Raw genomic sequence first — 16919 nt, forward strand, 5'->3', positions numbered from 1 at the left:
GATTCAGATGGGAAATAGGAATTATGATTTTACCCAGTCAACTTATCATGTTAAAAACAGCATGCACAGAAACAGATACCTACAAGAATGTTGGACTAAATCATGAACATAGTAAATGTTTATTGAAGTAAATTAACTCGAACTGTACTGACTTTCAGGTGATGCTACTGGTACATGTGGGGACCCAGGTACCCCTGGTCACGGTTCTAGACAGGAAAGTGATTTCAGAACCCAAAGTTCTGTACGTTTTGCTTGTGATACTGGTTATATCCTTCATGGCTCAGAAGAAAGAACATGTTTAGCTAATGGCAGTTGGACTGGAAGGCAGCCAGAATGCAAAGGTAATCTCAAGCAGAAATTAAATATATTAAAAGTGCTAGAATTTAATGTGTATCCAAATTCAACTGGTTATTACTAGTAGAATTACTCCTATCAGTTCTTTGTGTCCCCAACCATGGAATAAAAGCAGTAGTGTTTCAGTTTTACTGACAACATCCTATAAGAGAACTATGCTAGGTAATTATAAAAAGTATCTCTCATGGGTCATTTATAAACAAACGTTCACATCTTAGTAGACATCTGGATTGGAAAAGTTAAAAATATTCATTCAAAAGTTTTATTTTCCTACTTTGTCACAGTGCTCTATGTAGATACTATCAGGGGAAAAAATAGATTGTTCTTACATCAACATTATCTTAAGATCTGTTTTAGTTTTTAGGTTTGTAGAAATTGAAAGATATAGAAAGATGCTTAAATATAAGAGATTTTTATTTATAGAGTATGTCGCTTGTGACTAGAAATCTTAAATTGGGGATGTTTGAGTAAATTTGTTAATTCTTTTGACTGATTCGGAGTTAATATAACTAAAATTTTATAAGATTGTTTAACACAATGCATTATTTGTGTGTGTGTGTGTGTGCGCGCACACGCGCCTTACTGCTAAATTATACACCTGAAACTTACTAGATTTCATTAACCAATGTCACAATGACAATAATAACAAAAAAGATTGGTTAGAAAATGAAATATTGCTGGAAAATTATCCTTATGATTTAAATTGTTCTTTTTGAGATGATTTTAGTGTAAAAACTAAACTTACAAAGGTATTTATGATACTTGATATTATATCAAATGTATTGGTTTTATAAACAGGGAATAATTCCCAATAGAACCTCTTGTGAGTTTTTTGATTGATTATATTTCAGAAACTTCTATTGTGTTTAAAATTAGTATCCATATTCTAAGAAATATACTAAGTAAGACTTAACTGTTCACTTTATTTCTCAAACTTACTTTCCAAAGGCAAAATCTCTATAATGATGTCATATATTACATGGGTGATATTTTAGTCAGCCCTTTGTTCAGCTGAACTGCAGAATATTTTTTAGATGAAATACAACCTGGAGTTGACTTCATTTTGTTAGTATGCACTTTGCAGATAAATGAGAACTAGGACTTGTAGAAAATATAATAGAATTCATTTATTTTTCATACATGAAGCTCATATAGGTCACTTAGAAAAACAGACTTTAGTAGATGAATAGACAGAAAATACAAGAGAGCAAAAAATAAATGTGACCTATAGAAAAATGTTCTACATAACTACTAATCAGAAAATTATTTAAAATGTTATCATTTTCTACCTATTTTAATATGAAATGCTGGTGTATATGCAGCAAAACTAGAAATTTAAAACATTTCTAGAGACATTTTTGTTATTGTAACATATTTAGAGTAATTTGAAAAAATGCATATATATTCACATTTTACATATAGCATTGATTTAACTCTATTTTTGATTTTTTCCTAAAGAAAATCAACATATTAAAGAAAATACATAACAGTAAAGATACAGTTTTTATAAAAGCTTTCCTAGAATGTGATGGATAAAATACATGTGAAAGTAAAAATATCGAACCTTAATTTAATAAAAACATGCAAATTTAAATAATATAGCTTTTTTTTGACAAACTGAAAGATTTTTAACAGTGATGGCACATGATATTGAAGAGGATGTGCAAACTTTTACACTATTGATCCAAGTATGTATTGTGATAATATTTTTAGTAACCCTATATACTTCAAAAAATAAAATAAAAATATATTTAGAATTTTTTAAATATTTCAAAAAGTCCACTCTTAGAAATTTATCTTTGAAGTAGGACAAGTACACACAGTTATATATATAAGCTAGAGAATGTGATAACCAAAAATGATAAACTAAACTAAATTTCATGTTTATCAACAGGGGATTGTTTAGGTTAATTATGAATATGCATATGATGGAAAACTATCCAGTTACTAAATTTACTTGTTAAGTAAGAAGAATAAGATTACAGAAAAGAATGCATAGCATAGTTCTGTTTTTAAAAATGATAATATTTTACTACTGAATACTCTGTGCTTTGCACAATGCCTGAAATCGGCATCAAAATGAATATATATTCATATTTCTATATGAACATTCATGTAAATATACATATATACATACTTTGTCAAGTTAATCTCTCAGTGGTAGATTTATAAGTGATCTTTAATTTCCTCCTTATACTTTCATTTTTTTTTGAATTTTTAGATATGGGTACTTAACCACCTTGATAAAAAGAAAAAAAATGATACAGTAATTATAAAATAAAAATTAACTCTAGCAACAAAAGAAAAGGCAGACATATAAAATATTCTGTATAATGTATCTAACATGAAAAATAATTAATCGACAAAAATATGTTTAAGCCATTCATTTACTAGCCTGAATAAGATCCAATATTCTCATTATATGCTGTCAAAATCTTTTGGAGGAACTTGTACTAATGAAAATCTGCCATTAACTAGCTGTGGGACCTTGGACACATTACTTAATCTTTCTGTGCCTTGGTTCCCAACCAAGAAATGGTGGCAATATTAATATCAACTGATAACATTGTTGTGAGTTTAAAAAATACTGGAAAAGCTGTGGCTGTCACATAAGTGCTCAATGAATGTTAGCTAACACTTATACTCGGTTAAGTCAATTGGCAGCTCAGAATGACTTTCTAGGAGAGATAGCATTGTTCGCTAGTACCAAACATAAATGGGTCAGCAATAAAACCCTCAACCCCAAATGTCAGTATTACAAAGGCAAAATAGTTGCTGCTTTTCTGCTGTGTCCACAGAGCTTTCAGCCCTCAGTCATGATAAATGATGCACTTAACCTCTTTTCATTTTAAGTTAGTTTTACTTGTGTTTAATTCAAATAATGCTCTGGGTAAGAAAAATGTGTGTGTTAAGTGTGGAGGAATTAGAGACAAGAAGATAGGAGTGACAATTTGATTTGTCCATATCTAGAAACCACCCTAACTAGAGAAATTCTTAATTTTTATTGTGGAAAAGAATAGACTGAGCCTGGATCCATATATCAAAATGCATATCACCTGACATTTTAAAACAAAGATGATATTTTTCAAATCCTTCTTAGGTTGTGTCAAAACAATGGATCATGACACATAAATATGACGAGATTGTTACTTTAGGCAGGTACTAATGAATATAGCACAGGGTTATTACTCTTGACAACAGAAGTAAAAATGTTTACTATATCATAGGTTCTCCTGAAAATATTACCTAGAGTTTGATCTGGTTGTAATTGTATAAAATGTGTAAGTTTTCTGTCTATGCACACATACATACAAACATATAGCACTGCTGTAAAGGATAAGCAAAATTAAATATTTAAGATGGAGCAAGTGATATAGTTGGTATTTTCTGAAACTATAATTACTCTTCATATTCATAAAGATAGCTTTAAGTTCTGTAAAGTATTAAAATGCCTTCTTATATTACAACAAAATTAAGTATTACATTTGACATGGGCTTGCTTTTAAGATACTTTTATAATTCACTATGGCATTGATGGCAAATAGTTAAACATAATACAGAATAGTTAATTATATAAGGCATTGTGTTTGTGACTCCTGTTTAAGATATGTTGAAAACTTCATGAAACCCATTTCTAGAACTTACTTTGTTTTTACTATTTATTTTTTGTATGCCCTGGTCCATAAATAGAGATTATAAAGGTGTCATGCAAATCAGTTATATTCTTATATAAATAAAAATATAAACGGGTGTCTAAAATATTTAAATTGTGTATTTTATATCTATTCTCTTACAAGTATAATTACAATAAATCTCTTGCATCTCATTCTTATGTATCTTCCCATTTTACATTAGTTGCTTTGGAGGTGAAACTCTCATAATCCTTCCTTGAAAGATTTTTTTTTGTATCCAAAGGCAATATTCTTGAGTAATTACTTTATAAAGTTTTTACTGAAGCTACTAACAAAGTCTTTTAAAAAAATAACTTATACGATTCACATCCCAGTAATTAAGCTAATAAAATCAATATAAATTCATTTTGAATTTCAAGCACTTATAAAAGATAATTTAACATTTATTTTATAGGATTTTATAGGTCCTTTGGATAATTCAAAACAAACATTCAGTCATTAACTTTTTGTGAGAGGGTTTCTAGTTACACTCTTTTTATATATCCTCTTAACTATTTTGTTTTATAGCTGTACAATGTGGTAACCCAGGAACAACAGCCAATGGAAAAGTCTTTCGGATTGATGGCACAACATTTTCAAGTTCAATAATTTATTCCTGCATGGAAGGGTATATCCTCTCTGGCCCTTCAGTTAGACAGTGCACAGCCAATGGAACGTGGTCTGGAACTTTGCCTAACTGTACAAGTAAGTTTCTTCTCAATATTTTTAAACTTCACTAGTTATGTGAAAAGTATTTGGATATGTATGTGTCTGTTTTGTAATTAATCAAACCACGCAAGGTTTTGAATATTCGTATTGTCTTTCAGATTAAAAGATGATAGTAATGTGTGGTTAGCGTTTATACTAGTAACTTTAAGAATCAGTTGGCTTACCATGGTACTACATTGGCGATGAAAGAAAGGTCACAGAAATTAGTGCTATTAAAAGTAATTTAACAGTATTTTAAGAATAGAGGCGAATTATCAGCTATAATCAAGATTAATAACAAAGAATATAATTTTATTTTGCCCATCTAACACATATCAATAACTGGTTTGGTTTTTAAAAAAACATAATGATTATTAATGGGTTCTTACACTATTTGTAGGAAGTCCTAGTAGCTGATTTGCCCTCTTAATACGTTAAAAAAAATTGCATTTTAATGATTCTGTATTATAATGAAATTAATCACTTGAAGAAATTTTTAAAAATTTATTTTAAATTCTATATATAAATTAATCCTTATGTATGAAATAAAATAGAATTTATTTAACCAAGAACAATACATCCATTGGAAAATTATGGTTGTTTATATTTATTAAAAGAACTTTAGTGGCATCATGTAAATCATGAATTTTTATTTTAAAGAGCTATTTAGAATGTGTTCTGATACTGTAGAAGTCATGAGAGGTTACTAAGCCTTTATAGTAAGAGACTATAGAGAAACTAATGGGAGTGTCTTGTGTATTACAAATTTGACAGGTTACAGATACTTTTGCTATAGGGAACCTTAATAAAAGTAGGCCAGTTTGTGAATAACAACATAAATTAGCTTAAGTTAAATTTGTAAATGAGGAACATGTTGCTTCCAAGACCCAAAAAAGTGTTGGATTTATTTTAAAGTGTGGTGCTAAAGCCAATATTTGCTCTTGACAATGTCAGTGGTGGAGCAGCCCTTGGCTGACCTAATAATTCCCAAAACTTTAACTGAGAAGACAGGCCTTATACTATGTGTGGGGCAATGATCTGTCCCCTCTTTTTTTTCTTTAAAACCTTTGTTAGTATTTATATTTCCTGAATGAATGGTTCAAATGAATCTACTGAGAGGAGGATGCCATCAAAGTAATATCATGTCATATCTGTGATTCTGGAGAAAATTGATTGTAGTTAATATCTTCTTGCAGAATTGTGTGTAATAACATGGCTATTGAAATACCCTGTGTATATGGCATCTCTTCAAAGGTGAAGCAAACTATGGCTAGGAGGCTATTGAAATAAGTACTGAATGGAGCATAGTAGCCAAATCCATGTTAGCAAAACATTTTCCAGTTGTTGATTGCAGTTGGTAACAAGTAATATCTCTGGCACTGTGTCAGCACTAAATACTGTTACGTCTCATCTTTTGGTAATTCTCTACCTCACCTTAGGTAGTTTCCTCACAGACTGACCAGTATTCTGCTGAATACTCAAGGAGTTCTCTCCCTAGATCTCCAGAGCTCTCTTTCTGTGCACATCCTATCCGTAATGTCTCTCACAGACTCTGTCCACTTTGCTCTCTCCTGACACTTAGATCCATCTTTTCAATGCAAGGAATGGTCTAGGCTCTACACAGGGTCCTCTTCCCTGTGCTTCAGCCTGGAAATGATCTTAAACAAGTAAGATTGGGTAGTCAAAGGACTTGTCTCATTTGTTTCCTGTCACTCAAGGATCACTGTGCATTCTTGCCTTTGGAAACCTGTTTCTGTTTTTTATTTTGTTGTTTTGTTTTGTTTTCATATTATGTCCTTTTTCTTTTTTGTTGTTGTTTCAAATGGAGAGTAAAGTCTTCACTATTTCTCCTTAAAAGAAAGAAGCTATCCTACTTTGAAAATGTCTCAATTTTGCAAGACCGAACAATCTAACAATTAACAAATAGGCTTTACTGTTTCCATACTATTCTGCCCCATCTGAGCCTTAAAACTATTACCGGGTACCTTTTAAGTATCAGTTCACATGATACACATTTGGCAAAAGCCTTCTCAGAACACTACTTTCTCATATACCTTTTACTTAAAAGTGATTGCTCTATACTGTATAACTCGTTTATAGCAATTACCTACTGGTAAACTATAAACTCCATGGGGCAGTAGGAACCAGATCCATTTACTTCATCAACCTTGTAGGGTGGAACACAGCATCTAACACAGAAGAGTATCTCAGTAGACAGTTGTTGACTGCCTCAGATCTCTCCTATAAATTTTATTTTAGCCGTTAGTATACATGACTTATCATCCCACTCCATTTTAAAGTACTTGCAGAGAAGGCTTGTAATTTTACAGATAACATTGCACATATTTTCTAGTTGATAATATGCTTTTAATATATAGTTATGGAAAAGATTGACAGTGAGTATAGTCAGAGTAAAAAAACTGCTGAGTAATCCATCTTTTTTCATAATGTGAATAATGATTTTTATTTAATCATGGATAATCTATTTCATTTAAGATATTTTCCAATTTTAGTAAAGATAAACAATAAACATATCCCAATTCCTGAGAATGAAAATTACATTTTTTAAATTGGGTCATCTTAATTTTTCCTAAGGAATTTTAAATCAAGTTGAAAATCACTCAAGACAGATTGGTTACAAATAGCATATTAAAAATATAAAGAAAGAAAGCCTTTTTTTTTTAAATGTCATATCTTCAAGAAGAGATATTGTGTTGAGTAAGGTGTTTTAAGCATTAGCTTTTAAATGATGAATTGCTATTAATCTAAAAACTGAGATTTTGTAACAGTTGACTTCATATATGAAAAAGTGCTAACACTCTAGGAGCAACCCAAAGCAAAAGCAAATAAAAAATGTCCCCCAAAAGAGAACACAGAGAGAGATTTTGGTTGCAATTAAAATAGACTAAACTTCTGTAATTAAAGAATCTAACATACTGATAATGCTTATATGTGGTGATCAAATTGAATTAGAACTAGTTTTTCAGATTTCTTCTCATTAATTTGCAGTGGAAGTTAATTTAAAAATATGATTGATAGAATTGTGTCATTTGGGAGCTGGAAGAGATCGTGCTCTAGATTCACATATGTAGATAAGGAAACTGAGGCACCAAATTGTTTAATTGACTTACTATTAGCAGAGCTCACTACTAAAAGGTTAATTCTAGCACATAAATGGATGGAATTTACCATTCAATTTAATTATTTTCTGTACATACTAGAAAAGTTAAATTCAAATAAAAGTTTTTTTAATCAATTTTGATTTAATATAAATGCCTTTTGTGCACATTATTTTTTTCTGGTATCTATATGCAAAGACTTGAATATGAATTGAAATGAATTAAATTATTTATGAAAAAATGTTAAGTACCTGAACTAAATTTCCAAACCAAAGCCCTGTTAGCAAATTTTGGAAAATATAACTAAACAAAACAAAATTTTCTTTTGTTTCATTTCATTGCAACTGTAACCAAGTTTACTCATAGAGAACAACGCATCATATAGTGTTTACAGTTTGTTAGGATCTATGCTAAGTATTTTCCATAAATTCTCTCACTTATTTCTATTAATGAATCTATGAAGTATATACTACTATCTTATTTATTTCACATTTGAAGAAATGGTATCTTACAGGGAAAACAGAACTTTCTTTCCCAGCTAATACATGTAGGATCTAAGATTTTAAACCTAAGTCTATATGACTCAAGAAGCGATGTTCATTCATTCTCTCCTTTTGTATTTTTCTTTCTTTTGGTTTTCTTGCTTTATTTCCTATCTTTACTAAATGATCAAGTATACCTGACATGATAAAAATATAGGGCATTGCTTATTATGCATATGAAAATGTTTTGTTAATTTAGTCAATTCCTCTTTAAATTTTCTAATTTCTCTGCATTTAACAATTTGAGTTCTGCAAAACTTTATCATTTCCTATTGAGATGACCACTTGTAAAATTTGTTTTTGCTTAACAAGTCTTTCTGCTTAAAATTACATCTTCTATATAACTTTCAATAATTTCGTTGTTTGACTCAAGATAAATGTCCAAACATACAGTGCAGATATGCAAGTCAGTAATAAATCTGCAAATCTTGCAAGAGATAAAATATTTTAATGTGAGAAATCAAAGGAAATTAACTAGGTTATTGTTGAATCACATAATCATTAACAAAAGGAATCTGCTGGAATTAGGATAATAGCAGTTGAGAGAGAAAATCAACAAGATTGATGATATGATAGATGTTCCAATATAGGATAATTTGAATATGAAAGAATAGAGATCCTTGAAGAAATTAATAAAATTCTTGAAATATAGCTGAATAAGTTACCCATTTACAATGATGAAAGTAAAATATAAAGAATTGAATTTTATTTAGAATTTTTTTCCTACTTTTTTTAACTAAAATTTTGGTCACTTTAAGTTTTTTTAGGGAGCTAGTTATTCTTAGGCAATTAGTTCTTCCTGCATAGTGAAAATCAGAGAAGTGATCCAATTTTTAGAATATAACTTTATTTTTTTAACTTATATTGTTAAATATATTTTGTAATCTAAAAATACAGTTAAAATAGAGAACTGTTGATATATAATGAGATAGGACTCCTTATGGATCCAGTTAATAAAAAATCATTTACACAAACCTATTCTCTCTGGGTACTGTAGTAGGAACTGAGAATAAAGAGTTCAATAAGTAAGGTCTCTTTTCTCTAATATTTTATAGGCCAGTGAATGAGCTTTGGTATTCCACGCATTTTTGCCCTTTAAGAATTTCTCATCAGGGTGATTTGAAAATAAACTTAATTTGCTTGATTGCTCAGAAGCAACACACACACAGAGACTATTTTTCAGTTTTTTTAAAAAACTCCAGTCTAATCACATGTGTAGACGTATCATCAGTGATTGGCCTTGTCCTTTTTAATAATTTTAGAGAACATTTTTGGAATAAACATTATTTAATAATAATGGTAATTCCCCTCTCTCTCTTCATATCTAGGCATAGTAGAAATGTTGGTAAAATGGTAACATTTTCCTCACATAAATTCTACCTGCTAATATTCAACCAGGTTTAGATTATAAATGAGTTGAGAAATTACCCATTTAATTAATCTTGCTCTAAAATTACATCTCACAAACAGGAACTCATCCCTCTTCTCTAGACCCCTCTTTCTGCAGCTCTAGACAAGTCCTTAGCAAACCTGTTACCAGTGCTGGAATGTGAAGCTTCCCCAAAATAACATTTCTCATGGGTGGGTAAAAGCACATATCATAAGATCAAGGTCATACATATCATAAGATCCAAACATCATACATACTTTGGCAGAGGAATTATAAATGTTAAGAAATATCCATGGAACTAAACCAAGCTGGAGGGAAAAGATATGTGCCATAATACCAAGAAGCTCATAACAGTATTATAATTATAAAATTTGGTGAAGTTCTCTTCTGTGATATTCACACTGAAAGATTTAAAAGCTAAACACAGGTAAAAAAATTCCTTCAAAAATACAGGGTTGTTGTTTGTTTTTTTGTCAACACAAAAACTCCTCAAGATATAAACAGTACAGGATCTTTTCCTTTTGATGTCTAACAGGCAGAGTCCCTGCTGGTACCTGAAGCACATAGTGCACGTAGTGTTTTGGGAAGAAGGTACAATCTGCACCAAGACAGAGCTTATCAAATGGAGTAAGGACTGGCTTTTGGGTCTAAAAAGAAATATGTCATTTGTTTCTTGGATTTTCTTTTTTAATATACCAGGACTTCTTCCAAAATGATCGATGCTCTGCATCTGGCAGGTCTTGTCATTTGGACCAGGGACAGTGTACTTAATCAGATCCAGTGATAAATTCAAGGCATTTGTTCCAAATAACCAGAACCGAAGTGGTCCTCACTGGATCTTTGTTACCAGCCCAAGAATTCTCCAAGTCTTTTTTTTGTTGTTGGTTGGTTGGTTTTGTTTTTGTCAAGGTGATGGGGCTAGTCTCACACAAGAGAAAGCTGGGGGATATCCCAGCATGAAACTGGGACAAGTGAAGCTAAAAAGTCATCTAAATCTCTTCAAGGAGAGAGAGCTGTCCCTCATTGCAGTGGTTCTCAAACAGGGACGGTTTTGCTTCCCATCGGAAATTTGATAGTATCTGGGGGTATATGGGCTGTCACAGAGCAGGTGAGTACAGTGTGCTATCAATATCTAATGGGCAGAGGTCAATGCTAAACACCTTCAATGCATAAAGCAGCCCCACACAATCAAGAATTAATTGGTTCCAAATGTCAATAATGCCAAGGTTAAGGTTGAAAAAATCTACCTTACTGACATCTAAAAAGAAAACTAATTTTCAAATCAAGAGATCACATAAACTCAGAAGCATTATCAGAGAAATGGTTTAACCACCTTACTGTAATTTTATTCTGGGCTTGAAACCTGGTAAAGCACGTGTGTAATGATGCCTGAGCAAACATGCCCATTGCTGCATTGTCTCTCATAGAAAAACAGTGGGATAGCTCAAACGTCATATTACCAGAATCCCAATGTTTTTTCCTTGAGTCCATCTGCCTGCATGCAATGGCCCAAAGAAATGCATGAACAGGAGTTTGCAGTAGAGAAAGAAAAAATGTTAAATATTGAATTAGCCAATGTAAGGAGCTGGTTGGTCAGAGGTGAGATAAGGGTAATAAATCATTTCTTTAGGTCTGGAGGACAGTTCTGAAGTCTATTCAGATGTTTCTCTCTCTGGTCTCATGGGAAAGTAGTCAGAGGGTCATTCCACCTCAGAGCTTATGACTAAAACATAACTTAAGCCAATATGTTATCTTTAGCTTGCCAGAGGTCTGGACGATGTGACCATTAGTCAGGTCCCAGCTACTGTCTTCTGCTGCCCTTGGGTGTTGCTGATTATCTAGGGGAAAGGCTAGGTCTCTGAGGAGTGTGTGTGTGTGTGTGTGTGTGTGTGTGTAAATACATGCATACATCCATACATACATACATTCAGAGAGAGAGACAGAAAATTTCTGGAGCTAAGATTTAAAACTAAGTTTAATCAAAGTCATAGGGACCCTCAGATTCAATCAGTCCACAGAGGTTTGGTTTCATGAATTATGTTGCATGTATATTCATGTAAGAGGATATTATGGCATTTAAAATAGCACATGGATCTATGTGTATTAACATGAAAAAATATCCATTAAATATTGAGTAAAAAATGAATTGTTATAAAAGTGTGGGCAGTGCAATCCTATTTTGCTTTAAAATGTATATTTATAATGGTCATTAAAGAAGTTAAATGAGAAAGTTTTGAAGTGGGATAGACTAGAATTACCAGTTATGTTTTATTTTTATAATAGAGGTTATCTTCATAGATTTGTGATAAATTATGCCAATTGGACGTCAATTATATAATAGAAGCTCATAAAAAAACCTTTCACAAAAACAAATTCAAACCTTTAAAACAGTATATGTGTTTTTGTGAATTTGAGCTGTTTAATCATTCCTTATACTCATTCACTGATTTATTCTTTAAACAAACATTTATTTCATATCTTATGATAAGTTATGCACTAGACAAGACTCTGAGAATACAACAGTATATACAAGAGACAAAATATCTGTCTTCATGGAGTTGGTTGCATGTGTGCGCATGTGCACACATGTGCGCCTATGTGTGTACACAAATACTGTGTCCTTAGAGATTTTGGTGTCCTTAGTAAAGATTTTCTTGCAGTAAGCCACAACACCCTGTTTTCATGCACTGATGTCTCTGAATTTTAACGTAATGCCCTAAAGAGCTACTATTCTAAGATTTTACCAGAAAAGACCTAAAGCCTCTTTTTGTTGTTAAAAACAAGCTGGTGGTGAATGCATTGACTCGTGGAGCAGGTGCTGTTTACAAAGACCGTTGCTATTGGAAACTGCCTCTTTGACTGGCCTTTGCTTCGTGAGGAAGCCACTAAACAAACTTTTCTGAAGCTGTTGTTGTCAGGCATTCATAATGCTGGGGTGATCAGCAGAACTCTTTCTTGGTGGCTCTGTAAAATAAACTCTCTGTCCTCTCTTGGTGGCTGCATCTCAGCTCATGTGTCTTTCTACCGGATCAGCTCTTCTTTCTTGCCAGGATTCTAATTCAATCTGTAAAGTCCTGCTGACAAAATAGCGATTTGTGGGTGTTCTCTCTAATTTTCTTCTTCTTAATTGGAATCTAGGTTAAAAATATAAAATAACATGGGAAAGTTAAACAATATAAATTGAAAGCTTTATAAATTTTGAAACTACAAAGAAAATGACACTCTTGTAAATAAGCAGGATTTGATTTCCTATCCAATTCAGTTATATAATTTAAAAAATATTTTCCTCCTCAATAATTAAAAAAACAAAAATCATCCTATATGCAAAACTCTTATTAGGAGTCTGATAGAAACACACTGTTCCCAGCACTCCAAGAATTAGCCCGTAGAGTGCTGCGAATATTGTTCTTTAATTGCCAATATTCATGGCCTTAAAATTTCTTAGACTCAACAGATAAGAATAATATGAAAGAAATCTTGACATCCATAACTTTTAATTGTAAGTTAATAAATACGATATAGCTAAAGCATTATTAAGGGCTTGCATCCTTAATCTATTTTTAGTCTTTAACCCTAGACCTCCAAAATTCTAGGAATAATTAATTAAAAATAAAAATGAGAGAGTATAACCTAGATTTACCTGGTAAAATGATTTACCCTTTTTATGAACCAAAAATTTCAAAAGGCAAAAAAAGATACTAAAAGGCAAATAGGACACATTTTTTTACCTCTAGGAAAGAAAAAGTGTAACCTTTTGTTTTTTCTATTTTTCTTTTTTTTCTCTTAGCTGCCAGAAAGCTTTTAGCCAGTTGATTCCCAAATCATGCTTAAATCACATGCCTCAGAAGAGCAAGTGCTTTGGTGATTTAAATGTAATCTCTGTTTTATACTTTATTCTTAAATGTCATATTTAGAATTATTTTTATTTGCTATGCTATACCAAGTCTTTTTAAAAGTTTAAAAGTTTTTGGGTGGCATCATAAGTAAGATATGTAATCAGAGCCATCTTTGTGGATCACTGCAGTTCATAGAGTCTCATGCTAAAAGGATCCTATGCTTGAGGTTCAATGCTCTATGATTGCTGTCTCAAAATTCTCAGTAATTTTTTATCTGTGAATTTATCTTTAGTAGTTGAAGTCCACTGGGACAGTGGAACATGTACTGAGGATTTAGAGCCTTTGCTCATGCTCAGTCTGCCTCCCTGACTTCTTTCTTGCTAGGATGTGTGATAGGTCTTTTGCTCTCAACCACCTGGTACCCCGTCTGGCCCCCTCATTTTCACCCCTGCTTTGGAGCCACTGATGCCCCTCTGCTCAGCTGGTCCAGTATGTCATCAGCAGAGGAAGGCTCACATAACACTTTTGTGTCCACCCCATTTTGGGGGCCTGGGTGAAAGCATGGGGCAAGTCAGACTTGGGCAAGTCATGGAATCCTGGTACAGAGAAGGGCAGCAGCTGTCTCTGTCCTGGGCTGGCAACACCAAGGCATATTTAGCTGTCACTTGACTGAGGCCTTGATGGAGGCCTTTAACTCACATCCAGTCCAGAAAGCAAACTCATTCCACAATGGAGGTTGTGCTTTTTTTCAGGGTTGTTCTTTCACTTGTGTTGGCAATAAGTACGTGAAAATGCAAATTCATGTCTCTATCTCTAGCTGTGGCATTTTTAATTTTCATTAGGCCCCACAAATTATGTATCCCATCCTGTATGTGATAAATTCATATTTTGTTATTTATTCATTCTTTCAGTTGTTCAATAAATTTTTTTTTCACCTAGCATTACTTTAAAAACTATTATAATATTGAGTTGAGTATCACCATGCAGAAAATATGCTCTCAGACCAACAAATCAGATAAATTTGAGATTTCAGTAGCCATATATCAGAACACAGATTTTAAATACTATGTTAGAAATCTTGATTGTATAGGATGGCTTCTCCATGATCATATAGTACACGTTAAAAGATGTAACTGCCTCAGAATTTCCTACAACATAATAGAATATTGTCCTAGCCTTTTCAGAGTCAAAATGACAATTTCTGAATGATATGTATAGAATTTGCAAAAAGCATATGTGATTACCATCAGGAATTGCTAGTATGTGGTTTAAATATGCTTATGTTTTATGATTAAAAATGAACATGATAACTAATTGTTCCTACTACTTATATTAAGTACGCCATATGCTTACTGCTCTTCTCTATTAAATATATGCCACATTAACCATCTGCTCTTCTAATCCAATACTGATAGTAATCAGTTGTGGAGACCCAGGTATACCAGCCAACGGACTGAGATATGGAGATGATTACGTGGTTGGACAAAATGTTTCCTACATGTGCCAGCCAGGCTATACAATGGAATTGAATGGTTCCAGAATCAGGACTTGTACAACTAATGGCACATGGAGTGGAGTAATGCCAACTTGTAGAGGTATAATGATTTCTTCAATATCGATAAGTGATAACCACAACGTATATCTTTTTTTTAATATGCAAATTTAAAGTAAATTTATGTATTATTTCACTTTTTTGATACTGAAAAATGATTTCTTCATTTTTAAAAATTTTTAAACCATATATATATATAACAATATTAGCATTTAAAATTATGTCAACAAAAACGTTATATCTTGCTGTGAATAATGATAGTGACCTTTAATGCAACCAAAACAAATATATCAAGTACTCTGATATGTAAGTTACCATCATCATTTATATTGATTGATGAATATTTAAAAAAGAATATAACCTTAATGAATTAGGACCTTAATTTGATGATCTACTTGGGTCAAGTAATTAAAGGATGGGGAGAAAACCTTTCAATAGTTTGAGAACAGTAAGCCTGAATTATAAAACTGTCATTTTTCTTAAAGGAGAAACTGTATATTTAAATAATGCAATCTAGAATTAATCTGTTAGTCAATATAGACATGTATTCTGCTACCTTAGGCTATTTGAGTTTCATTGGAAATATTTTCATATTTTTTGCTAATGTTTTTGATTACATGTGGAATAGTGTAGATGCAATGTCAGGTAATCTATATTGTTCTATAATATTATTGATTTTTAATAATTGAGATTTCTAATTCAGGTGTCTCTCCAAGCATGTATAAAGTGACAGTTTATTATCCCCCTGACATAATAATTAACAAAAAGAATAATTCTAATGTGTGGTTTTTCTTCTTGATTTCACAGTTTCTGAATCAGATTGCTATAAATAGTATGTGAAAATATATGAAGACATTTTGTATTTTAGAACTTATTTTATACATAATTAATTGATCCTGATAATGTCAATGTTTTACAACTCCAGAAATTATTCATATATGTTGCTAGTCATCAAGCTATAATCATTCCTCATTTTTACATTTGGCAGTTGGTACCCTTTCCCCTGCCCCCTTCTCTTTCATCTTATCCAACCTATCTCTGCTTGAGGACAATTAAAAACAATTTTTAAAATGAATGTTTAAAATTTTAATGATACATTTAAAAGTTCTAAAATAAGTTTTAACATATGAATCTAAGTGGTTAATAGAACCAATTTGGCACTTTTAATGAGATACGTGATTTGGGCTTTCAAAAATGTCACAGAATTACTACCAAATTGCTTGCTACAGTGTTGATACACTATGTATAGTCAAACAGCCCAGCTCTTCAGTATGTCTAAAGGTCATTGGAAAATAATATAAAACCAATAATTTATTTGTTACAGTATATTGGACAGAAGATCACCATCTGTTTGCCTTCCCTTAGATGTCAGGGAGCTTGTTTTATAAGAGAATCTCTGACAACCAGTAGCCATTATGTTGCCAAGGAATAGTTGCATTCTAGAGGAATTAATTCTAGGGATGTTTCAGGAGTACTACCAGGAGAATAAAACGTGTCATACCATGTTGTCCTCCAAAAGGTTAAATTAGCACATATGCTTCTCTTAATGATACTTATTTTTTTTAAAACCCTGCGTATTTCAACAGCTGTGTCTAATCGTTTTTAATGTAATTGCAGCTGTTACCTGCCCAACTCCTCCCCAGATCTCTAATGGAAGGTTGGAAGGAACAAATTTCGACTGGGGCTTTAGTATTAGCTACATCTGTTCTCCAGGCTATGAACTATCCTTTCCTGCTGTTTTGACCTG

General features: G+C 32.1%; 1 protein-coding gene across 1 annotated transcript in view; it reads left to right on the plus strand.

Moving 5' to 3' along the window:
- Nucleotides 1-16919, plus strand: part of CSMD3 (CUB and Sushi multiple domains 3) — a 1016080-nt gene that overhangs the window by 964102 nt on the left and 35059 nt on the right. Inside the window, exons 58-61 of the mRNA XM_006916698.2 lie at nucleotides 159-341; nucleotides 4554-4730; nucleotides 15036-15215; nucleotides 16790-16912. Of these exons, the coding sequence (XP_006916760.1) occupies nucleotides 159-341; nucleotides 4554-4730; nucleotides 15036-15215; nucleotides 16790-16912 (663 nt within the window). The remainder of the gene's footprint in view (nucleotides 1-158; nucleotides 342-4553; nucleotides 4731-15035; nucleotides 15216-16789; nucleotides 16913-16919) is intronic.

This window comes from Pteropus alecto, unplaced genomic scaffold (genome assembly GCF_000325575.1).
Source record: "Pteropus alecto unplaced genomic scaffold, ASM32557v1 scaffold164, whole genome shotgun sequence".
NCBI classification, from domain to species: domain Eukaryota; kingdom Metazoa; phylum Chordata; class Mammalia; order Chiroptera; family Pteropodidae; genus Pteropus; species Pteropus alecto.